The 25,928-nt window shown below is 42.9% G+C and overlaps 1 protein-coding gene across 1 annotated transcript in view; it reads left to right on the plus strand.

Annotated features, from left to right (window-relative positions):
- The window catches only part of TAT (tyrosine aminotransferase), a 40,479-nt gene that overhangs the window by 9,706 nt on the left and 4,845 nt on the right, over positions 1 to 25,928 (plus strand). The window contains exons 2-11 of the mRNA XM_085877160.1: positions 4,100 to 4,361; positions 4,693 to 4,797; positions 4,913 to 4,980; positions 6,527 to 6,685; positions 6,767 to 6,905; positions 9,501 to 9,553; positions 17,556 to 17,708; positions 18,142 to 18,270; positions 18,549 to 18,632; positions 23,506 to 23,604. Coding sequence (XP_085733286.1) covers positions 4,127 to 4,361; positions 4,693 to 4,797; positions 4,913 to 4,980; positions 6,527 to 6,685; positions 6,767 to 6,905; positions 9,501 to 9,553; positions 17,556 to 17,708; positions 18,142 to 18,270; positions 18,549 to 18,632; positions 23,506 to 23,604 — 1,224 coding nt within the window. The 5' untranslated portion in view covers positions 4,100 to 4,126. The remainder of the gene's footprint in view (positions 1 to 4,099; positions 4,362 to 4,692; positions 4,798 to 4,912; positions 4,981 to 6,526; positions 6,686 to 6,766; positions 6,906 to 9,500; positions 9,554 to 17,555; positions 17,709 to 18,141; positions 18,271 to 18,548; positions 18,633 to 23,505; positions 23,605 to 25,928) is intronic.

The raw sequence follows: 25,928 nt of genomic DNA on the forward strand, positions 1-25,928 counted from the left end.
TCGGCCAGCTTTCCATCCAGAGCGAGCAGCCATGTCGCCTACCGGCTTGTTTTGTTGGATTCGCTAGATATCCCTTATTGTCGGGTTTTCCGCGCGCGCGCGCGCGTGTGTGTGCGTGTGCGTGTGCGTGTGCGTGTGCGTGTGCGTGTGCGTGTGCGTGTGCGTGTGCGTGTGCGTGTGCGTGTGTGTGTCTGTGTGTGTGTCTGTGTGTGTGTCTGTGTGTGTGTCTGTGTGTGTGTGTCTGTGTGTGTGTCTGTGTGTGTGTCTGTGTGTGTGTCTGTGTGTGTGTCTGTGTGTGTCTGTGTGTGTCTGTGTATGTCTGTCTGCAACGCGAGGCTCCACGGCACAAACCAGCAAACAGATTTCGATGAAACTTGGCGAACAGGTGCCGTATGGGCTGGGAGTGTGCGCATTTGAGTTTCTTTGCTAAGCAACCACCCGTTGCTATGTAGCGGCTGAAAAACCGCGTTCACTATTTTCAATACTTGTCCTACAGTTTTGAATGTGGAGAAATGAGACTTCAGAATTAAACACTTCGAGATATTTAGAAAATTTTACTCGAGCCGATTTTTGATTTAGATTTTATTTTTCAAATGGTAGTCCTTCAAAAATAGGGTGTCTATTTACCAGCATTTTCTATGAGGAGTGCCAGTTGGCAAAATACGCAATCGGAAAAATCTTGCCAGGCAGAGGAACAATTGTATGTGAACCAATACGTCTTGGCAATGAATCTTCGTCGGTGGATCGGTCAGAATGAAAAGCATCGTATCCAGCGCTTCGATCCTAGCGAATCCCTCGTCGCTTACCGGCTTGTCTCTTTCTTTGTATGTCAATTGCCTACAGGTCACAATTTTAAACTGATCTTCAGGAAGCTTCAAGAAATGGTAGAGTTGGTCATAAGCAAGAAGCCTATTGATTTTTAGGTCAAAAGGTCAACAGAGGCCAAAGGTCAACAACTTTGTCATATTTCAAAAATGATAAATTTTCGTCCAATTGACTTGAAATTTGAACAGCATTTGCATATCATGTCACTGAATTCAACTCCCAATTATTTTTGAGGTCAACATAGTCCCAAGGTCAACAACTTAGGTGCAATTTCTAAAATCCTCAATTTTCATCTGATTGACAAAATTTGAAGAGGATTTGCATATCATATCACTGAATTCAACCGCCAATTATATTGTTGCGGATTCGCGCCCGCCGGCGTGCGGACGGCCACGTAACTCGAATCGCGGCACGTCGCCCACCGGACGGACAATCCAGTCGTGACCCTCTCGGACTAACGCCGGGAACCAGTCACGGGTGGACCTTTTGGTCTCACCACGATCGTGCCAATCGGCCCCCGCGTGGGATAGGGTTGCTCGCCAAATTCGACCTACCTAAGTACCCACACGGAGGGTAGACCGGGCGATCGCACCTCGCCGCAGGTTGACTTCGGACACGGGCCACTTTAAGCGACCCGTTCCGTACTATCGGGATAACCGAGCGGTGTTATTCGTCGGCCTCGACGGTTTGATTAATTATCGGGCGTTTTAGCCCATGACCAACACTTTACGTGAAGCAAGATGGAGATTCAATGAAAGAAAAGACGAAGCGAAGCGGGAAAACAGTTCAACATAACTCACATTTATTTCGCGATGAACGGGAAGCACACATATACAATTACACCAAAAGCACATGTAAAAGGAGAAGAAACACAATATTACACAAAAAGCAAATATAAAAGAGAAACACAATGCAGAGCTATCCGACTACAAAAACACGGCAACACTTATACAATTTTACTTCACAGACGGCGCCGACAACACATATACCCAAAGCAAAAGAAAAGGACCACCCTCAAGGATGAGGCGGGCCTGGGGCCGAGACCGTGTCGGGCCTACCCGTCTGATGATGAGATGCAAAGCGGCGGTGGCGTCTCAACTCCGCGGGCCTCGCGGACAGTGTCTGGTAGGGGGTGGGAAAGGGGCCCCCTTGTCGCACTATCTCAGCGCGGGGGGGAACAGGAGGGGGTTGTTGATGCTCGGGGGGGGAGGAGGATATCACCCTGTCTCGGGTCCCGCGACGAGCGTCTCCACCTCGACCTCGGTCGCGCCGCCGGCCTCTCCCTCCGCCGCTCCCCGACTCCGACGCGAGCACCCCCTCGATCGCCTTCGCCGCCGCCACCTCTCCACAGCTCCGTCCTCTTCTTCCCAGCTCCACCGACAACTCCCAACCGCGAACTCGAACTGAACTCTTGGCTTCTCCCCTCCGAACTGAACTGTTTGGCGAGCGCGGCCGTTTATATCCCCGTGGCTTCGCTCCCCCACCTTTGACCCTTTACCGCCGACCCTTCACCTCTAACTGGCTCCCCATTGGACCGAGGAAAAGTGGGCGTGAATGCTTTTTGATCCATGAATTTGCATATAGCGACCTCACTCCAACGCCCTGGAGGCGGGGCCAAATCGCCCCACGCTCTCCGATAGGACGGAACAGAAGTGGGCGTGAGTCGTTTTTGATCCGTTTTTCTCGGAAAGTCTGTGATGTTTCTGAACACGCTGCTCGGTGCGCGCCCTGCACGAGTCCAGTATCGGTGCCCACAAGTGGCGCAAGAATGGTGGTGATGCGATGGTGGCGAGTTGTGACGGTAAAGGTCGTGGCTGTTGTTGTGAAGCGGCGTTGTGGTTGGTGGTTGTTGTGAAGCGGCGTTGTGGTTGGTGGTTGTTGTGAAGCGGCGTTGTGGTTGGTGGTTGTTGTGTGATGGCTGTTGAGACATGGTTGGTGGTGGTAGTCATGGCGGCTGGTCCAAAATAAAGATAGTGAAAGAAAAACGGCTATCCTGAAGAGTCGCAGCCCGACTGAATGACATTTATTCCCTCGAAACAACGGGTTTGGGCCTAACTACACATATACTTACAGAGATATCTCACCTAAGGGACCTGAATGGTGGTTTGTGAATTTCGTCAACCACAACAATATTTATGGTCAACTTTGTTTTTTGTGATTTCGCAAGTATCGTGCTCTGCACGACATATTTCTTGTTTGTTAGCTCGTTTGTCTGTTTGTCCACACAGAACGTGAGTATGTGTATGAATTATTACATAATACCCTAAAGAACCCCAAGCCCCTTTAAGACCCCTAAGACCCATGAGACCCTTTACAACTCCAAGACCCTTTACAACCCAAAGACCCATTTAATACCATGAACACCCAAAAGACAACCGATTTGACTGTTCCCTTGCACCCAGGAGTCAATTGACCCAGAGACCCCAAATGACCCAAAACATCCTGAGGACCCATAAGACCCTGAGGACCCAAAAGACCTAGAACACCCCAAAAAATGAGTCCCTGTAAGAAACTTTACACTCCGAAGACCTTTTAAGACCCTTAAGACCATTTAGACTGCTAATGCCCGATAGACCCCATTACACCCATTAGAACCCTTTGACCTCTAAGACTCTTTAGAATCCCAAAGACCTTTATACTCCTTTCTACCCATGAGACCTCCACACCTTTCAGACATATTAATACCCTGCAGACCCCTTTAACCTTTGACCTTTTTTGACATTTTAAGACTCTTTAGACCCCTTCAACCTTTAAAGACCCTTTAGAGTTTAGACCTTTTCAGACCTTTTATCTTTATGACGTTCAGACTATTTGACCTTTCAACTTTTCAGAACTCTGACCTTCACACATTCACAACTAGACCATTTCGAACTTTCATTTGCAATCAATGACTTTTCATTTAGTACATCCTTCCATTTATTTGCGACACAAAATAAGTCCTGGTGAGGGTCTGCAATCTCTGATTGCTCTTTCTTGTTGTGTAATGTCGTGATGTTGACTGATCTTATTGGTCCTGCTGGCCGGTGAAAAAACGAATATAAATTGCATGTGTCCTAAAGAAGCGATGCAGTTTGGCATTTCCTTTGAATGATGCTAAGCCGTGAGAGCTCCCCCTTGTGTCGATTCAGCATCTGCACCACTTAAATTTTTTTTTGACAGACGGACAGAAGGACAAACCAAACATTGAAGCAGCTACATCGCTTAAAAATGTTAAGTTCTATTCTTGTTTAATAACATTTTGCCAACCATAACTTTCATTTTTCAAACACCTTAGGTTCAAAAGAAATAATTCCTGAAGAATATGGAAAACAGGATGAAGCAGGCTGGCATGAGGAAAGCTTCAGGCGTCCCCATGCCTGTGCAACTGACTGCAGATGCTTGGCCCAGAGACTACGAGTGGCGTTCTCAGCAGCGCCAACAGTGGAACGTCCGAGCTTCAATCCAGGCCAAACAAACATTCAACCCCATCCGATCTATTGTGGACGGAATAAAAATATGTCCCAATTCTTCAAAAGAATTTATCTCTTTATCAATTGGTAATTGTGTAATATCTCATCTTCAAGTTTCCCTAACCTCTTATGAAAGTCACTCCAGTTGTGAAATAAATATATTTTTTGGAATATCAAAAAAAATCCCTTTGTTGTTCTTTGTAAATAATGGTACTATAAATGTAAATTTGTCGAACCTTTGTACCTCTATCTGCACACCTTGTGATAAGAATAGACCAACAAAGCTTAGACCTTATGTGATACAGTCTAGCAATCAATAAAACTCAAACAAATCACTAAATTCATAGCTGTTGTTTTTTTGTCTTTTTACACTTCGTCTTTTGTTAGAAATGAGATTATCTCCTGGTCGCCACCACAGGTGATCCCACGGTGTTTGGAAATCTAGTTACAGATGGAACAGTGCGTGCAGCAATCAAGGAGGTCGTGGATTCTGGAAACTTTGATGGATATGCACCTGCTATTGGTATATCTTGAACTATTACTTTCACTGGAATTATGATCCACCTCAACAATGCACAAATCCAATGTCGTTTCTACATTTTTGATGAAAATATGCTTTCATGTCCCTTTGTGTACAGGTTATCAGACCACCAGAGATGCCGTGGCCAAGTACTACAGCTGTCCTGAGGCTCCACTGGAGGCAAAGGTTAGATTTCACAAAACCTGATCCATGTGTGGTGCTGCTTGACTTGCACTTGTGTTACAAACACGGTTACATACGTGAAAATCAATACAGAGAAAAACAGGGAAAACTAGAATGGCCACTCGGTAGAGTGCACAACCCCGCCAGGTTGGTTAGTTTACATTTTGTATCCTGCTGATAGGCCGGATCTGGATTTGGACCTGAACTAAAATTTAATTGGCTTGTTATTTTCATCTAACCAACTTATCGCCCAAGTTTTGTCCCAATCCGTCCATAACTTTTTCAGAAATCCTTCTATACGTCGATTTTATCCTTATCTCTCAATGGTGAAAAATCACTTAAAAAATTCTCAGCGCCAGATCCGGATTCGGATCTTCACCAAAATCGAATCAATTTTTCCTTGTTACATAACTAACCTGCCCACCAAGTTTCGGCTGAATCCGTTCACTTTTCAGAAATCCTTAACCTCCGCCATCGAAGATGGACGGAGGTTACTGTTTTCACCCCTGTCTGTTTGTTTGTGAACAGTATTACAGAAAAACTCCTGGACGGATTTCGACGAAACTTGATGGGGGGATTAGGTATGGTCCAAGGATCATGCCATTAGATTTTGGACTTGGTCCAAAGTCCAATATGGCCGCTATGGCGGCCATTTTGAAAAAAAAATAGAATTTTTGTTTTTGCATTTCTACATGTTTTAAGTGATTTCCAACCAAAAAAAAAATGAATTTGTTAGAGAAAAAAAACAGAAAATTTTGCAACTTTTTTCAAAAAAAATTTCGATTTTATTTGAAAAATATTTGAATTTTTTTTTGCATTTTTACATGTTTTAAGTGATTTCCAACACCCCCCCCCCCAAAAAAAAATTTTTCAGAGAAAAAAAAAATTTGCAACTTTTTTTTCAAAAAAATTTCGATTTTATTTTTTTGCCATTTCTACATGCACGTCGATCTAGTTTAGTTTATTCAATCGTGGTTCAGTAGAGTCTGATCCGTTTTGACCTACAATGAATTGGATGTCAGGTTCACTTAAGTGACCCAGCAGTATTGGCAGCAGAGGTTTTGCACTCTACCGAGTGCTCCCCCTCTAGTTGTATATGTTGTTTTCAGCCATTATCGCCCAATGGTGAAAAATCACTTAAATAATTCTCAGATCCAGATCCGGATTCAGATTTTCACCAAAATCGAATCAATTCTTCCTTGTTACATAACTAACCTGCCCACCAAGTTTCTTCTGAATCCATCTGCAACTTTTTGAGATACCCTGTTCACAAACAGACAGACAAACAAACAGACAGACAGACACACAGGGGTGAAAACAACTATCCATCCACCTTCAGTGGGAGGAGGCAAAAAAAACACGATTTGAAAGTTGGATCTGACATTCAAAAGGTCACGCCAGATATCCTATGATGGTAAGTACACATGATCAACTTTGATATGTACATCATTGATATGAATTTCGGGATAGGGTCAGTGTGAGTTACACACTTGGAGTTACATTCTTATTATCACTGTCTACTCACTTTCTGACTGTGTGTTTTGACCAGGATGTGATTATGACCAATGGTTGCAGTCAAGCTATTGATCTCGCGATCAATGTCCTGGCCAACCCTGGAGATAACATTCTTATTCCGAAGCCTGGGTTTTCTCTTTACAAAACTTTAGCACTCAGTGCGGGAATTCAAATCAGGCACTACAACCTACTGGTAAGCACAATGCAAAGCCAGATCATAACACCCACAGTAAGTCAGCAACAATGGGTTTCATTATATGGTGTTACCCTACAGCCAGAGAGATCCTGGGAGGTTGATTTGAAACACCTCGAGTCATTGGTGGATGGACAGACAGCATGCATTGTTATCAACAACCCTTCAAATCCTTGTGGTTCTGTATTCAACCACCAGCATATCCGTGATATTCTGCAGAGTATGTACCACATCTTCCCTCTAAACACTATCTTTTGAAAAAATTCACAATCGAGTTCTCCAAAACCATCATCCTCACCTCTCACCCAACCAAAAACAATCACATCCTCCTGAACCTCTTTCATTTCTCTTGTAAACATTTTCCCACCTCTATCAACATCTCGTCTCCAACCCACCTTACTTCTCAGGCTCCTCTATTCAGAGGTCTCTTCTTTGATAATAAAAATTCCTGGTGATGTTAAAGGTACCGAAATATAATCAAGAATACACCTTTACAATGGTCCACTCTGCAACGCCAAACTAAACCCCTATCTTGCCATATTAAGGTTGAGAATCATGCTTCGTTAGAACCTCTTCTGAACTATATCTACCTTGAGTTAGCGGGTTGGCGGATTTATTAAAATCCCATCAGTGACCATCTATTTATAATGCACGGAAATGTGATGGAGTTTTCGACACAGTCCGAATAACCTAACTCCACCACTTTCCCCTCCATGCACTCACACCCATCTCTTGAAAATCTCTGTCCCTTTAGTTGCCACACCAAAATTTCCCTACCCTCTTCACCTTTCTCTTTCCAATCACCCCTTCTTCATTTTCTCAACTTAGTGACTGTTGCCCTGCCCCCCACCTCAAGTGCACAGTACACACACACACACACACACACACACACACACACACACACACACACACACACACACACACACACACACACACACACACACACAGTATATCCCCAAGCAAAGCTGAGCCTACAATTAACGGTGGTGGACCGTGGGGTGGACATGAAGTCAAATCTTCTGCCAGGAGATCACCAATTTAGCGACAGATGGTCCTCGGAGAGAATATGTCATCTGTCGGAAAAGCAGAACAGCTCTTTTCTTCAGTTTCCGACATGCAGAAGCTTGAAGGAGATCTGTCACTTACAGCCGGTTCATCCGTTTGAAGGGATCTGTCTTGAACGATATACCCAGGATGAACTACTGAGGTTCTAAAACCTAACGAGGGCTTTGCGCCAAATTTCCAACCACCGCAAGCTTGACTCAAACCGTGGTTATAACAATCCAACTCCATACCATGCTGACACACCAGTGGTGAGAAACAGGTATATCTTCTATATATTACTAAAACTCTCATCTTGCATGAATGTATATATGTATGTTCCCAGAATACAGCCAAAACGGTACACGACAGCACAAAATTTTTAGGGCCACCTTACTCACCATTCTCCTTCGGTGTGCAGTATCAAGTTTCATTCAAATCGGGCAACGAAAAAAATTTTTAAAAATCAATTCCCGATTCAGTCAAGTCCTCTTCGGGAGAATTTGATCAATGCAAACAACCTCAGCGGTATAGTTCCCTGGAGCTATCTTTTTTTTTTCTTGAAATGAATTTTTTCCCCAACCGCTGTCACAATGGGAACCCAACGGGTTCACGGGTCGTCTAGTTACAAATAAACAGAGTGGAGAGAACAAGGAAGCAAATACTCTGATACTGTAGCTTTAGGTACAATGTAATTCCGACTATATATTAATATATTTTCGACTTCTGCGATATTTTAATCCGTCACACCATGAATAGTCGGAGAGGTATAGGTCACGAGACACAGAAAGAAACCTTGTCTCCATACGATTCTTGCGTGGCGATTTGGTGGCTGATGGCGAGAAAGTGGGAGTGCTCTTGGTGAGAGAGATGTGTCTGGCAGTGCCACAACCGAGCTCCATAGCTTCTGGCACGTGTGCACTTGTAAGACCTCTCCAGTGTATGCTGCATCCAATAAGCCGGTCTCCACAGAACTCGACTAGACTGCCAGCTCTGCACAGCTGAACTACTCACCCTGTCCTTAACTTGCCAACTTTCCACGCTGATCTCTGAACGAATTGAGATACTCACCCAAAATTATAGGGTGAGTATCTCAATTCGTTCAGAGATCAGACATTATAGGGCCTATAATGTCCCTACTGAACTGTTTTTGTTCTGGCAGCACCTCTCGGTTTTCATTAACCTGTGGCAGTGCTCTTATTGGCTGCCCGTCTGGATTCTCATAGCTTCTTGCCACGCTTGCGGTTATTAGTTGTTTTCAACGGGTCCCGGTGGTTACCAGCACAGGTGTTACCCTGGAGCATGGTCGGAAGGCTTCACTTCACCATCCTCAAAGGGAATCTGCTGGGGCTTGTGCAGCTGTTGAAATTATTCATTTCAAGCAACACACAGGCAGATGAAATTGAGGAAATGATTTAAAGCCTTAATGAGGGGTGGGGGGGGGTGTGGGGAACTGGGAAGATTTTAGACACATTATGGTGGGGAGGGGTTATAGTAATCAGCTGCTGACCAAATTCTGACACATGCCCTATCATCTTCACACAGAAAGCAAACACTTACGCTAAACTTTTATTAATGGCATAACTAGTCTACCTTACACCTGCTTTCCCTATCACCATTCCCACAAATATATATTTATTCCAATGAAACACTCATTACTCTCATCAGCAACTGTGAATGATAGGTTGTGTTGCCAAAACATAACTTCAGTTTCTGGGAAAGTATTTAAGATCAATTTCAACTCAAACTTACCTTCCCCCATCCTTTTTAACAGTTGCTGAGAAGAAACATGTACCCATTCTTGCTGACGAAATCTACGGTGATTTGGTACGTACCTGCAGACATTTGGTCGATGGGAAAGTGATATTTGGTTTATGGTAAAGTTACAATCCTTCCTCTCCAACTTTACATCATTGGTGATAATGCTGTGCCGCAGCGTGAGGACTTGCTAGATTCAGGGGAGTCCCGCATACGCTGTGGACCTGGGCCTGACTCGAATCAGGGGGTTCGCAACATTTATACACGATTTATAATCTACAAGTCTGAAGACGACGATGGTTCACGAGCGGTATTTGACGATGTAGATTGTTTCAGAAGTCAAGGATGAGACAATGTGATAATGTTTGACCAAGTTATAAAAATGATCAACATGATGTGGTACGACGAACAGGTTATTAGCTGCAAAATGTCGAAAACCCGGTTTCGTTCAACAACTTTAAAAATTTGACCTTTGCAGAACCTTTAAAGGTCACAAAACAATGTTGTGGACATTGAAATAAGGAAACAGGATACGTGCTATAGCTTATTGGAGTTAGTTCGTCGAAGAAGGTCAAAAACCCAGTTCGATTCCCACAACTTTGAAAATTTGACCTTTGTGACCTTTAAAGGTGAAAGGTCAAGGATTATGACCTTTGGTGCAAAACTCCCTCTGGAACAATCCAGGAACAATATAACATCATATCGGCTATATGGCATTTCACACTCCTTGGATTATCCATACTTTGATGAAATCAGCGTAAAAACAAACTTGAAGGGGGCGCCACGGGCAAGGTGTTCGAGATAGAGCAAAATGGTTTCAAGACTTTAGGTGGGGAATGACGTCAAGATTATGCATAAAAAATATTGTCATCCTAGCTCTCAAAGTTTGGGCGGTCGTATGATTTTTATGTCAAAATTCGAAATTTTCTAAGTTCGTGACCTTGACCTTGGGAGGAAAATGAAAAATCGAGCTCTGTGGGACTATGCAGGTACCAATGGGCTAACCAAATACCAAAACCACTGCCAGATTCGACAAACCCCTCAGAGAAGATGGATTTTTATGTCAAAATCGCAATTTTCTAAGTTCGTGATCTTGTGACCTTGACCTTGGGACGAAAATGAAAAAAAAAAAAACATCGAGCTCCGTGGGGCTATGCAGGTGCATTGGGCTAACCAAATACCGAAACCCCTGTCAGATTCGACAAACCCCCTAGGAGAAGATGCAAATTGAAATCGGCTACCCCCTAAAAACATGTTTTTTTTTGGGCGTGGCTCTGCCCATAATGGGCACACCACGCCCATTTTCAGGAAAACACTACTAGATCATGATATAAACCTCCCACCAAAATTGTCAGGATCAGATCAAAATTCACGGAGCTATGCTCAGAACAGACAGACAGACAGACATACAGACAACAATAACGAATATAGTGGTCACTTATTTTTTTCGTGAAAGTATTTTTTCGGGAACCAATAATTACATCACAGTGATGACATACATCAGTATAATATATATATATATATATATATATATATATATATATATATATATATATATATATATACTAATAAAAGGCTGTGTGTGTGTGTGTGTGTGCGTGTGCGTGTGCGTGTGCGTGTGCGTGTGTGTGTGTGTGTGTGTGTGTGTGTGTGTGTGTGTGTGTGTGTGTGTGTGTGTGTGTGTGTGTGTGTGTGTGTGTGTGTGTGTGTGTGTGTCCTCCATAAATCCAAAACTATAAAACCTAGCAGCCTGAAACTTTGCATATATGCTAAGAAAATTCCAAGGAAATGCAAGAGTGAAAATTGTGTGTTTGGGTTCATTAAAACACCTCTTTTAAAGATAATTAACGGCCTTATTTAATTATATCCTTCATCAGGTGATCCTGGGCCACCTTGCTCAATAAGGGGTCTTAAGGCATTTCCTGGGTAACATCACTGGGATCTGAAGCCGCCATGTTTTTTGGCCTGCTCAACCATGCCTTGACTTGGAACAAGCCGCAAAGATTTCTTTACAATAAAGTTTTGTTTTTTTCACTTTCTTCACTCATATTATCGAGTGCCTGTTCATCAGAGCTATGAAGCGCTAGATATATTGCAATGTTTATAAACGCTTGGAGAAGCCAGCATCCGTGGCCTTATTTCATTTGCGCATATGAATAACCAAGAGAAGCTTCAGATTTGAAAGTATCAGCAGTTCTGACTCCCCCCAAAAAGTGTTGATTTGCCCAATGTGGACATTGCACGGGCGTTTCCGGGAGCATCGTTGTATCGGCAGTCATTGGTCATCGCTTGCCAAGCCAGGCGTTCTATTGGAGTGCTTAAGCCACTTAACGAGCTGTAGAGTACAGTTCGTGTCCTGAAAGGGATGTGTCGTCGACAGTTACTTCAAGGTGTGTGTATGTGTGTGTGTGTGTGTGTGTGTGTGTGTGTGTGTGTGTGTGTGTGTGTGTGTGTGTGTGTGTGTGTGTGTGTGTGTGTGTGTGTGTGTGTGTGTGTGTGTGTGTGTGTGTGTGTGTGTGTGTCGTTGATTGGTTTCTACATATGCAGGTTTCAGAATGTGGAATGGAGTCCTCCCAGGGTGGGCTCAAAAGTATCCACCTTCATTTCGTAAGGGATCACGATTTATGGACCAAGCTGTGAAGTTTTCTGTTCTCAAAGTTTTGTGTCGAGGGATCTCTTCGGGATCGTCACTGAGCCCCAGACAGCTTCCAACTGTAGTTCGTTTGTAGTAATATTCCCAGGGATGGTTTTTATCTCACCTGTAAAGTAGTTTCGGGGGGCTTATGGGATGGCGCGTTGTCCGTCAACAAATACTTGCAAATTCTTCTCAGAAACTACACAAACGATTTCAATGAAATTTGAAAAAACAAAACTTCATCACCCCTGATGGCATTAATAAAATAAGTGTTCTAAACTGGTCTACAGAGAGATTTTAGAGGTGGGAGGGGGGGTTGCCTCCCCAAAGAGGTATTTGCTTCCTTCTCAAACGATACACACAATTTTTTAATTTCTCCTTTGTATACATCGTCAAGGCTCGTATGAGAACAAACATACAATGAAGAGCAAGGGGGGGGGCATGAGACAAGAGGGGTGGGAGAGGGTAAGACAAAACAGTGGGGAACAGAGACATTAGGAGATCTGTGGAAGGGAGAGGGATGGGGCGGGGAACATGGGGAATAGAAGATGGACATTACAGGGACTTTCAGGAAGGAAAGCAGGGAATTTGAAGGAGGTGGGCTTGGGGGATTAACGGGGGTAGAAAAGATCGAGGTTTTGGATGTGTCAAGATAAGAGGTGGTGGTGAACAGCTGTGTTGAAGGCCTGGAGGGAAGAATGGGATTGAATAGAGTGAGGAAGTTTATTCCAAAGGTGGGAAAAAAAAAGAGGAATGAAAGAGTGAAGGTGAGCAGTGATTCGTCATTTTGGTAGTTTTACCAGAAGGGGGTTGCTGGCGGACCTTGAGTGCCCTGCAGAAATATGGGGGGAACATGTTGCAGAAAGAGCAGGGAGCGAGACTGGAGAGCAGACAGTAGAAGACGGAAAGACCACCGACCAGCCTGCAGTGAGAAATGAAAGGCCCAAAGACTCAGCCTCATTGTGGAAGATGCCAATGATCCTAAATGCCTTGGTTTCCACAACGTGAAGCTGAGAAAAGTGAGATGCAGGAGAATCAGCCCAGAGGGGAGAGCAGTATTCCATCAGTCTGTGGATGAAAGCTTTGTATGTGGTCAGGAGCTCAGGTGGGCCGAGGAAGGACATTGCACGACCGAGGATTCCCATGAAATAGGACTGGCTTTGACGGCCAGGTTGGAAATGTGGCTTTCCCAGGAAAGGTCATGGCAGATAGTGAAAGCCAGAAGCTTGAATGAAAGGACTTCTTCCAGAGGATTGCTGAGAAAGAAGATGGGGAAGGGGAGACGGGAGGGGGGGCGGGGGTTATAAACGGTCCTTTCAGAGAGACATAGTGAGAGTGTGAGATTTCTCAGGATTGAAAGACATGTTCCACGTGTTGGACCAGTTTGCGATTTTACCCAGATCTGCAGTGAGTGAAGAAGCTGCTGCTTACCAGTTTGAGGGATGATAGATGGTCCGTCAGAGGGTGGAGTCATCAGCAAAGTGATAAAGAGGATTTTCCAGAGAGTCAGAGAGATCATTGATGAAAACCAGAAAAAGAACAGGGCCCAGAACGCTACCTTGAGGAACTCCAGCCAGGACAGGAAGAGGGGGTGAGAGAACTCCATTTAGGGCCACACGTTGGCTGCAACAGGAGAGGATATCTGCGAGCCATGAGTGGAGATGGCCTTGAATTGGCCTTGTTTAGGTCATAGGAAGAGAGGTTGGTGAGCGTGCCGGACCGTGTCAAAAACACAAGATATGTCTTGGGATATGGCTCCGATTTCATATCTGGCATTGAGTTCCTCCATCCATTGTTGGGAGAGCACAAGTGGCATATCCAGGGTAGAGTGACCTGGTCTGAAGCCTAATTGATCGGAAATCAAGCCATTGGAGAAGAGCAAGGATTTAATGTCTGAAGAGATGATGGATTCCTTAACCTTGCTGATGATTGGGAGAAGGCGGATTGGTTTGTAATTGCAGGGATCTGTTTTTACACCTTTTTATGCAGGGCAGTAATGTTTGCTGATTTCCATGCAGATGTCAGATGACCTTGAGCAAATGATAGGGTGAATAGAACAGAGAGGGTGAACAAGAGCAGAGGAGCAGGCTTTTAGGACAAATGTGTTGATGCCATCTGGACCGGTTGCAGAATCTGAGTTGAGGTTTGACAACAAGATCTCCACTTTGTCAGAAGAAAAGGACACAGAGTCCAGGGACAGTTGGGTGCAACTGGGTAAGGTGGGTACAGAAAGTGATGGGTTGAGGACACAAGATTTAGATGCAAACACCAAGTTTAGGCATTCAGCCTTTTCACGTGTGGTATCAGCAGTGTGGCCATTTGAGGTAAGGGAGGGGATGGATGGGAAACATACACCAGAAACAGATTTTATTCGACGCCACCAATATTTTGAGGAGGGAGAGAGGTTTGAAAGTTCAGACTTGAGCTTCGAAAGATGTTTTTTTCTGGCTCTACTGAGGGTAGATACACACTTGTTCCGAGCTTGATGGAAGGAACTGAGATTACCCTCAGTAGGGTTAGCGCTCCCTGAGGTAAAGGCAAGTTGTTTCAGGACAACTGCGTCACCACAAGCTTCAGTGAACCATGGGCGGGAGGAAGGGTAGGACAACTGGTGATGAGAGGGGATAAATCTGTGCATGAGAGAGAGCAAGTTTCTTTGAAAGTATTCCCAGGATGAGTTGATGTTGGAGAAAGTAGCGATGGGAGACCAGTCTAGAAGTTTGATGGCCACTTGAAGACCCTGTCAGTCAGCCTGAGTCAAATGCCAGACTCGACGGCGCTGAGGTGGTTCCCTAATTACGATGAAACTTCCCGACAACCTTCATCACCCATGACCTACCAAAGTTTGTTCATGACATTATAAAAATCTGTCTCTAAGGGGATTTAAGAGGGGTTTCCACCCAAAATATGTATTTGCTTTCTTCTCCAAAACTACACATACAATTCTGATGAAACTTGACCACCATCTTCACCACCTGTGATGTACCAAAGTTTGTTCACAACAATTATAAAATTGGGGTCTTCGGGTTTCTACGGGGGAGTTGCCCCTCAAGATATGTAGTTGCTTTCTTTTCTAAAATGACACACACAATTTCAATGAAACTTGACCACAACCTTTATCACATGTGATGTATCACCTGTGATGTTTGTACATGGCATAAAAAAAAATCCAGAAGTATTTACTTGGCAGGGTTTGTCTCCAGATGTGTCAGGATGGTATTTATCTGCAGACATGTCCAGATGGGAGTTTGTCTCCGGACGTGTCTGGATGGGAGTTTGTCTCCGGACGTGTCCAGGCGGTGTTTATGTCTGGACAGGAGCCTCTGTCCAGGTGGGGTTTATGTCCAGACGGGAGTTTGTCTCCAGACGTGTCCGGGTAGTGTTTGTCTCCAGACAGCTTGGCTCTGGATGCGTCCAGGCGGTGTTCATCTCCGAATGTATCCGTGTGATGTTTATTTCTGGACGGGAGTTTGTCTTCGGATGCGTATCTCTATATGCGTCTGGACTGTGACTATGTCTGGGTGGTGTTTGTCTCCAGACGTTTTCAGATGAGAGTTTGTCTCTGGACGTGTCCAAGATGTGTTTATGTCCAGATGGGAGTTTGTGTCGGGGCGGTGTTTGTGTCCGGGCAGTGTTTAGGTCTGAACGGGAGTTTGTATCTGGACTTGTCTGAGCGGTGTTTATCTCCAGAGAGCTTGGCTCTGGATGCATCCAAGTGGTGTTTGTCTCTAGATGGTATTTCTAGTATGTCTGGTAGAAAATGGATTTCAGACATTATTTTGTTTCCATCTTCACTGTTATTCTTTGCAGAATCATTTTGATAAGACAGAATGAATCATAATTAATGCTCCAACACATGTCTGTCTTCCCTTACTCTCACTTCTCACTGCCTCTCCCCCCCCCCTCCTCTCTCTTTCCCTTCCCTCCTCTCTCTCTCCCCTCCCTCCTCTCTCTGTCCCCCTCTCTCCTCTCTCTCTCCCCCTCCCTCCTCTCTCTCTTTCCCCCTCCCTCCTCTCTCTTTCCCCCTCCCTCCTCTCTCTTTCCCCCTCCCTCCGCTCTCTTTCCCCCTCCCTCCGCTCTATTCCCCCTCCCTCCTCTCTCTTTCCCCCTCCCTCCGCTCTATTCCCCCCTCCCTCCTCTCTATTCCCTCCTCTATCCCACCACTCTCCCTCCACCCCTCTCTATCACCCCTCTCGTCTCCCCCCCGCCCCCCAATATCAGTGTTCCCATCAGCGAAGTGACGAGTAGTATTTGCTGATATAAAATATATAAAGCTCTTTCTCAACACTGACTGTTATTAAAGATCGGTACCTTCCGGGTGATGTAGAAAGCTGAAATTTTGAGTGCCGATGGACATCGAAGCTGGCACACCAGAAAAATTCACAGAATTGTTGGACAACATCCATAAATTAAAATGGAAATATATGAAAAAAAAATGAGAAAAAATAATGAAAATACATGGAGGTGAGTGAGAGTGGGGAAGCACAGTAATTTTGTGTGCCGATGGATATCATAGCCGATACACCAGGTAAAATCACAGAACCGTCTGAAAGCATCCATAAATGAAAACATAAATAAATGCAAAATCCAATACAGGTGAGCGACTCAAGACAATGGAGAAGCCCGGTTCGTCTGCTTACACAATGTGTAAGCATACCCCTCTAAATATACATATAAAAAAAATATATCGACAAACACACTCATACAGTACTGCTCCATTCACGTTTCACTCAAGGTCATGCTATATTTTTTTCTGACAATACTTTCAAAAGATAGCAACGCTGGGTCAATTTATTCAATGTTTCTTTCCTCCATTTTGTCTGTCCTCCAAATACTCAAATTGGGTCCATTTGAATAATATTGTTTGATGTGTGGTTAATTTATTACAAAACTGTTCACTTTAATCGAAGGTATATTTTATTTGTGAAAAGAAAGACAATTTGTTCTTATTTGGTGATGATTCTCACAGCAGTGCATTTTCTTTTATGTGCAATCGCTCTCGATTTCCTGACACTAATGCTCGAGAAGATTCCACAATAAACCTTTTGAGTTGCAATCACTCATGTTTATAGATCTCCCAGGAACTGTATTGTTTGAAAGATGCAATAATATAGTTTAGAATTTAGGCGAAAGGCAGAAATATAATTTAGTGAAAATAAATTGTTCAAACTTAATCAATATCAGAATCAATACCAGTATTTTGCAATGTCACTGTTTTTGTGATGCCTCTAACTACCTGATATATTTATTTCAAGATCTAAGTACACTTCAACTTCGCTATTTTACGATTTTATTCATGCATATACTCTAAAACTGCCTCATCGAAGCCATATAACAAAATGCTAATCAACCAATTCAAACAATTATTCAGAAATTCTACACTCGATCAAACATTTGGTTTAACCAACCTCCATTTCTGTTCCTCATGGCGTGCAGGTGTTTCCGGGTGAGGAGTTCATTTCTGTGGCACAGCTGTCACGATCTGTGCCAGTGCTGGCTTGTGGAGGCCTTGCCAAGAGATGGCTTGTACCTGGCTGGCGCGTCGGTTGGATTCTCATACATGATCGGGATGGTATTATGGGATCTGAGGCAAGACATCGCAGGAAGCAGTCCGGGTTATTCATAAAAGTTATCAAATTATTCACCGGAACCTCAGAGATTACATCAATTTATATCTGAGTTCCTACCAATGAAAATTTTTTTTTTTATAATCAAGAATGATAAAATTTGGGTGAAACTGCAAACAGTTTGTTGATAGCAGAGCGAAATTTATACAAGAACATCAAGATGCAAGAAAAGGTTGCTACATGCAATAGGCATCATCACTGCACGCACATGAGCATGCACACACAACCATTGCACATCATTTAAGTTGTTTTATTTATTTGTTTTTACATCTCTTTACCTGGAGAGATAAAAATCAAGGAGACTGACAAAAAGTTGCAATAATATGCTGGACAAAGTCAAATAGCTCCTGCATTTCAAAGTTCCATATTGATCCGAGTTGGTGTCGTTTCTGCAGATACGGGATGGGCTGATTCGTCTGAGTCAAAAGATCCTTGGGCCTTCGACGATCATACAGGGTGCCTTAAACCACATCCTCAACAAGCCCCCAGAAAGTTTCTTCATGAACACCATCAATTTTATAAAGGCAAGAGTGGTTTCCCATTCAATGGAACAGCCACTGTTTCATTAGGATGACACAGACAAGGCAAGCCTTGGCCAAACCATGTAGACGACCCAGACCCACCAGGTCGATCAATGGCAGATGTCAAAAGCAAAAATGAAGAGGTTAAATTGATGATGAACTTTAAAACTTTGCCTTTGTTGGAATAACATTTCGCAAAACTGGTGATTACGTTTGGTGAAGGATAACGTTACATTTATCATCTAGTTTGTTTAAATTTATTCCGTATTTTGCCCCTATAGTCAAACGCTGATCTTTGCTTTGATCGACTGAGCTCCGTGCCGGGTTTAACCCCCATCCTGCCTCGTGGAACTATGTACATGATGGTAAGTTGTTTCTTACACCAAGTGTTCTCAGCAGATTAAAAGTACCATCCATACCCTTACATTCAGCCTCAACCCTTGTTACATAATCCATGTGTCAACAAATGAAATGTTAATTATGGTATTTCAGGTCAATATGTGGGAGGTAAAACAAAGGAACTGCACATCGTCATTACATTTCAGGTTGTTATTTTCACTGAATATGAATTAAACAGCCGTTTGCTTTTAGACTTTTCATTACGCGACTTCTATGGAGCGTACACTTGAGAGCAGTTTTAAGGGCAATGAAAGCACAAACAGAACGTCCTGGAAATCATCACAAATAGGATATATTGAGAATCTCAGTGAGTGGCTGTCTTGTTCTCAAATGGGATAATGCATGCGACCAAATAGGGAAATTGTGATTGCTATAAATTTTGTAACAGAATGCAATTGTGCATATTTTTTCATGAAATTGTTGAGTACCAGGAACATTCAAAACGTTCTTGGAACAAGACACACCTATTAATAGCCAACGAAACACTCACTTTAAAAACAAAATTTAACATATCATGAAGAAGAATATTTTTTCCGAATCATGTATACTTTGTTTTAACTTCAATATCTAAGATTTGTCGTGTGGCTGACACACACACACACACACACACACACACACACACACACACACACACACACACACACACACACACACACACACACACACACACACACACACACACACACACACACACACACACACACACACACACACACACACACACACACACACACACACACACACACACACACACACACACACACACACACACACACACACACACACACCCGAATAGACGCGACACAACACAAGACTGTTAAACGAGACAAACAACTTGTGTATAGTTGAGTCTTCTGGCATAACTTTATTTGGGCAGTGTATAGGCAACTGACAGCTCTGGAACCACTGGAAAAGATAAAATCACCTCTATATATTGGATATGGGACATGCGGATCCCATGTAGCAAGTGTGGATGTAATCGGCCCAGAACTGTAAGAGGAATAGCATGACAAACAAACAAACACACAGGCACCGGTGTGTGAATTGTGAGGATAAGGGAAGAAAGGGGGAAGTGATTGTGAATTGAATGTTCCATCTTTATTTACTTTTAACATTATTCTTAAAACAGGGACAGGAACAATGCAGGCATGAGACACCGAATGGCCTTCTCATGCGCCAAAGTTCCCTGTGTAACGTTGTTAAGAACAGGAAGAGATGGGGAGGGGAGGACAGAGAGTTGGGAATGGGGGTGCATGGAGTTGGAAGAGGAAGATGGAAATACTGGGAACCTGAAATCACATTTTACATCACACAGCATTTCCATGGGTCCTAGATAGTCCCGTTGGGTCTTTTGGGTCCGTTGGCTCTTTTGGGTCCATTGGGTCTTTTGGATCCTCACAGTCATTTGGCTCTTCAGGGTTCTCGGGGTCTTTTGTATCTTTCGGGTCCTTGGGGTCTTGTGGGTCCTTTTGGGGGTCTATTGGGTCTTCTCGGTCTTTAAGAGTCTTTGGGGCCTTTTGAGTCCTTCAGGGTCTTTTGGGTCTTTCGAGTCTTCAAGGATTTTGGGGGTCTTCAGTGTCTTTTTGGTGTATGGGGTATTTAAGGGTCTTTGGGGTATTTTGGTTCCTCAGGTTCTTTGGGTCCTCTGGACATTTTTGGTCATCAGGGTCGTTTGGGTCATCGTTGTCATTTGGGTCCCAGAGTCTTTTGGGTCATCCAAATCATTTAGGTCTTTTGGGTTCTCCCGGAGTGCAGGGGGGGGTCTTTTGGGTCCTCTGGGTACTTCATGTGAAGTATTTCAGGTTACATTTGTGGGTTATGTCAGGTCAGCTGTCCAACCAATGGGTGAAGAATGGACAGCTCCATTATACGTAAATAGATTGTATTTTCTTGCAAACATAAATCAATAAATTCTTCCCCATTATCTCGGGTCACTCACCTGCATTTATTTATTTCCATTTATTTATATTTTCATTTACGGACGCATTCTGTAGGTTCTGTAATTGATCCTGGTGTATCGACTTTGATGTCTGTAAGCATACATCATTTCAGCTTTACACACCACCCAGAAGGTTCCAAACATTAATATCAGTCAGTCAGTGAGTGAATCAGTTTTAGACTTTTTAGACCAATAGACCCTTTTGACCCTTAGACCTTATAAGCCACTTATTGGATAAAAGTCAAGGTTTATGGAAGAGCTAAAAAAACACTGAACAGATCAGATCAGGATGCAACAAAACAAAAGGAACAGCAGAGAGAGGGGGCAAACACCCAAACTTTAGACCCTAACTACTATTGGAACATACCCATAGGACCTTTAGACCTTTTTAAACCCTTTAGACACTGTTGACTCCTTTTGAGCCCTTTATACCAGTGGTTCCCAACCTTTTTCTGATGGAGTACCACTTGGAGGTCCCATACCGTCGCTGCGTACCACCTGGTTCCAGAAAAACTCAATTTGATAAGATATCAATTTATTCACAAGTAGAACACACAAATGAACTAACTGTCAACAAAGAACAAAATTTAATGCGAGGGCTGCATCTGTTTCTTCTCCACCAGCTGGTCGATGCAGGGCATAACTTTGCTCACAGCACATCGGAAATCATGCCCGGGCGCAGCAAGACTGTCCCGGCTCTTTGACTTGATGGTCATCATGGCTGAGAACCCCTGCTCGCACTCCCACATAGAGGGGAAAATCAGCAGCTGGGGAACAGCGTGACGGACTAGTGGCGGGTACGAGGAGGCCATGGTCACCCAGAAGTTCATAGGAGAGCATTCCTTGTGCTTCGTCTTTGCTGTCTCGTCAGCCTGGATATCTATGAGCTCCTCTTGTTCCCCGGTCCCGACAGGCAGATCGCCTGGTTCAACGGAAAACGGATTGGTGATGAAGGCACAACATGTAATGTCTGGGAAGTAATGCATCAACTCAGTCTTCAGCAGTGAGAGGTGACGGACGATTTCTTGGGAAAATTCATCATTGGGCTCGCTGGTAGTCAGGAGTTCGAACATTCCGTATTGTTTGCTCTTCATGTTCTTGATCCAGAGGTCCAACTTCCGGACAAACGCTCCCAGCTTCGAGATGAAGTCTGAGACAGTGCAGTTGAGCCCTTGGAACGACAGGTTTAAGTGGTTGAAGACCCCAAAAATGTCCGATAGGTAGGCCAACCTTGAGAAAAACTCCTCGTCCTCCAGATCTTTTTGAAAATCGTGTTCTTCCTCCATGAAGAATACGAGGAGTTCATCCCTCAGTTCAAAGAGACGCCTCGTCGTATTCCCCCGGGAGAGCCAGCGAACCTCTGTGTGGTAGAGACAGGTGTGGTCAGAGCCGAGATCTTCACAGAGCAGTTTGAACAGCCGAGTATTCAGGGTGGATGTTTTGACGAAATTAACTATTTTTTTATTATTTTTTTTTTTAAAGGTTGAGCCTGAAAGTGCTCGTGAACCACAGGTTGGGAACCACTGCTTTAGACCATCACTACTATTGGAACATACCCCAGGCAAAAATGCTACAGTTGAAACTAGAGTATATGAGAGTTGTACTCATATACTATAGTTGGTAACAGGTCCTACCACAGTGGTTTGTAGAGAATTACTACAGGAAAGGGATGCTATTTTTGCCTGGGTACCTTTTTGAACTTTAGACCCCTTAGATCCCACATGCCCTTTCGACTCCTTCATACCATTTACACCCCTTAAGACCTTTTAGACCTCTATCGACCTTTATACCCCTTCGAACCTTTTATACATTTAGACCCATTAGACCAATTTAAACGTATTCCACAAAAACATCTCCAGAGTCTTCTTGCAATGTTCAGACGACACATTTTTCAGCATGTGCAAACTCCACCACCCAGAGAGTGGGTACTCTGCTTGGGTTACTGAATTGGTTCACTGATCAAAATCTCAAAGCCTGTTATTTTTTAGATCAAAAGGTCAATGGTCAATATCGCAAATCATTAATTTTCATCATATTTACTTGAAATTTGAACAGAATTTGCATATTCAGTAACTGAATTGGTTCCCCAAAAATCAGAACGATTGATTTAGCAGTTTTCATATTCAATGGTTTCCATGACAACAATTTCACCCCATTATCATCAGATGTGATGTTTTGTGATTTTATTATTGCCATACCTCAATAATCGAAACTCATCACATTGAAAATTACACCGCTTATTTGCACATATGTGTGATATGTGTGTAAATGTTGGTCAAATTTGTCTAAGATGAAGATCAAGGCCATCTGAAACATGTAAAACACCTATTAGGCCATAATTGCAAAATTTATTAGCCAAATTTATTATGCATAGCAGTAAATGATGGAAAGCACTTGATAGGTCAAATTTGTGAAATTGCCAAATTGCTGTTTTTTCTGTAGCAACTGTTGTTCAATTGGATTTTGCAAGGATCGTGCTTTGTGTAAGCATACCCTGCTTGTGTGTATATATATATATATATATATATATATATATATATATATATATATATATATATATATATATATATATATATATATATATATATATATATATATATATATATATATATATAGTCAATCGGATGAAAATTGATGATTTATGTGACCTCAAAACAATAGGTTTCCAGCTTTTGACGAGCTCCATCAGTTGCTTATTTTTTCTGAAGATCGGTTTATAATTGTGACATGTAGGTGAGTGACAGATAAACAAACAGACAAAAATATGCAGGAAACTGATTTCCTTATGAATCTTCGATTTTGCAAGTACGAATTTGAGAAAGCACCTGGAGGTTGTAAAATTTGCTTTCTCAACAGCCTGTGTGAGGGAAGTCTAAACGTTCCTAAATGTTCATCCACAGGTTGCTATTGAAATGGATAAGTTTCCAGAGTTTGAGGACGATGTCAACTTCATTCAAGCTCTTGTAACTGAGCAGTCAGTTTTCTGCCTTCCTGCAAAGGTGAGTGCCTTGTATTTTAGGTACTTGTGATGCACAGATAAGATCACCAAGCCATCATCCTTTTCAGAAACACTAACAGCAAAATATAGTTTAATCTTTCAAAGATTATTCCCAACTGATGTAAAATCTCATTGCAAGCAAGCTCTCGAGTCTAAATTACGATGGCATTTGTTTATTTAGTAATAAAAGCCTTTTCTCAAAAAAAAAAATAATCTATTTTATGATCCAATGAATAGAACAATGTTCCAAAAACAGCTCTCACTCGCAAACCATGAGATGGCACATGCCATACTAACCACTTAAAAGCAGAGGAATTTACCTCCTTCACAAACGCACATATTATTATGTAATTCACTCCTTGTCGACCACCTTAGTTCGAGACTGTTTACGGATGAGCTTTAGTCCACCCCTCCCCCAAACCAAATACATTTTTGATGTGAAGTGCAACTAAGTTAATGAGAAAATCAAACCCTGCTAAAACATAAATATGTGTTTTCTTAAACACATAATAGAGGCTCGTCGAAGACCTAGCACACTGAATGGATCAGGATGAAACAGACAAAAAGAGGAGGCAAAACACACATGCATGGAGAAGGAAACTCCAAGGAGGAAAAACTGTTAAATTAGGAGGGATATGGGTGGAACGAGGGTAAAAAAAAAAGATCATGGTTTTGGATTGGGGACAATCTGAGATGGTGGTGAACAACTGTCTTGAAGACATAGCGGGAAGAATGAGATTACAGAGGATGTGGAAGTTGATTCCACAAGTGGAAACAATGCTGTTTGTACAGTGGGTGCAAGTATATACAGTGCCTGTAGAAAGTCTACACCTCCTTTCAAAATTTACACCTTTTGTTGCCTTTTAGCCTGGAATTAAATTGCAATAAATCAGACTTTTCCCACCTTTATTTACACACCGTAACCCACAACTTCCAAGTGAAAAAGAAATTCGACAAATTTCAGAAAAATCAATTAAAAATACAAAACTAGAATATCTTGGTTGGATAAGTGTCCACCCACCTGAGTTACTACTTCGTGAAAGCACCTTTGACAGCAATTAGAGCTGTGAATCTGTGGGGATAGGTCTCTACCAACTTTGCACACCTTGATTGGACAAGATTTGCCTAGTCTTCTGTTCAAAACTGTTCAACCTCAGTCAAGTTGTGTGGTGAACATTGATGGACAGCAAATTTCAAGTCATGCCACAGATTTTCGATTGGATTTAGGTCAGGGCTCTGACTGGGCCACTCAAGGACATTTATCTTTTTGTTCCTTAGCCACTCCAGTGTAGCTTTGGCTGTGTGCTTTGAATTGTTGTCATGCTGAAAGGTGAACTTCTGTCCCAATTTCAGCTTTCTTGCAGAGGGCAGCAGGTTTTCTTCTTGGATTTTTCTGTATTTTGCTCCATCCATTTTCCCTTCTATCCTGTCAAGTGCCCGAATCCCAGCTCATGAGAAACATCCCTGTATCATGAAGCTGCCACCACCATGCATTACAGTAGTGATGGTGTTCTTTGGGTGATGTGCTGTGTTGGGTTTGCACCAAATGTAATGTTTTGCATTTAGGCCAAAAAGTTCCATCTTGGTTTCATCAGACCACAAAACTTTTTGCCACATGGCTTCAGTATCACTGGAGTGTTTTTTTTTGCATTCCTCAAATGGAACTCAATGTGAGCTTTTTTGAGTAATGGCTTCCTTCTTGGCACCGTACTGTATAGGCCAGACTTGTGGAGTGCTTCGGATATTGTTGTCACATGCACACAGTGACCAGTCTTTGCCATAAATGCATGTCACTCTTTCAAAGTTGCCATTGGCCTCTCTGATCAGTCTCCACCTTGCTTGGTCATCCAGTTTGGAGGGACAACCTGATCTAAGCAGGATCTTGGTGGTACCATATGCCTTCCACTTCTTAATGATTGTCTTGACTGTGCTCCAAGGAATATTCAAGCCTTTAAAATATTTTTATACCCATCCTCTGATCTATGCCTTTCCACAACTTTATCCCAGAGGTCTTTTTGAAAGCTCCTTGGGGCTCATGCTTGAGTCTTTGCTGTGAAATACACTACCCAGCAGAGGAAATCTCCAGAAACAGCTGATTTTATTCTCAAATAATCAGAATCACTGCCATTTAACACAGGTGGAGGCCAATTAACTTGGTGTGTGATTTTGAAGGTGATTGGTTACACCTGAGTTAATTTGCAATTGCTATTATAAGGGGGGTGGACACTTATCCAACCAAGATATTCTCGTTTTGTATTTTTAATGAATTTTCAGAAATTTTGGGAATTTGTTTTACACTTGGAAGTTGTGGGTTACGAGGTCTAA

The sequence above is a fragment of the Eptatretus burgeri genome, chromosome 4 (genome assembly GCF_056783735.1).
Source record: "Eptatretus burgeri isolate ZD-2024b chromosome 4, Ebu_testis_v1, whole genome shotgun sequence".
Lineage (NCBI taxonomy): Eukaryota > Metazoa > Chordata > Myxini > Myxiniformes > Myxinidae > Eptatretus > Eptatretus burgeri.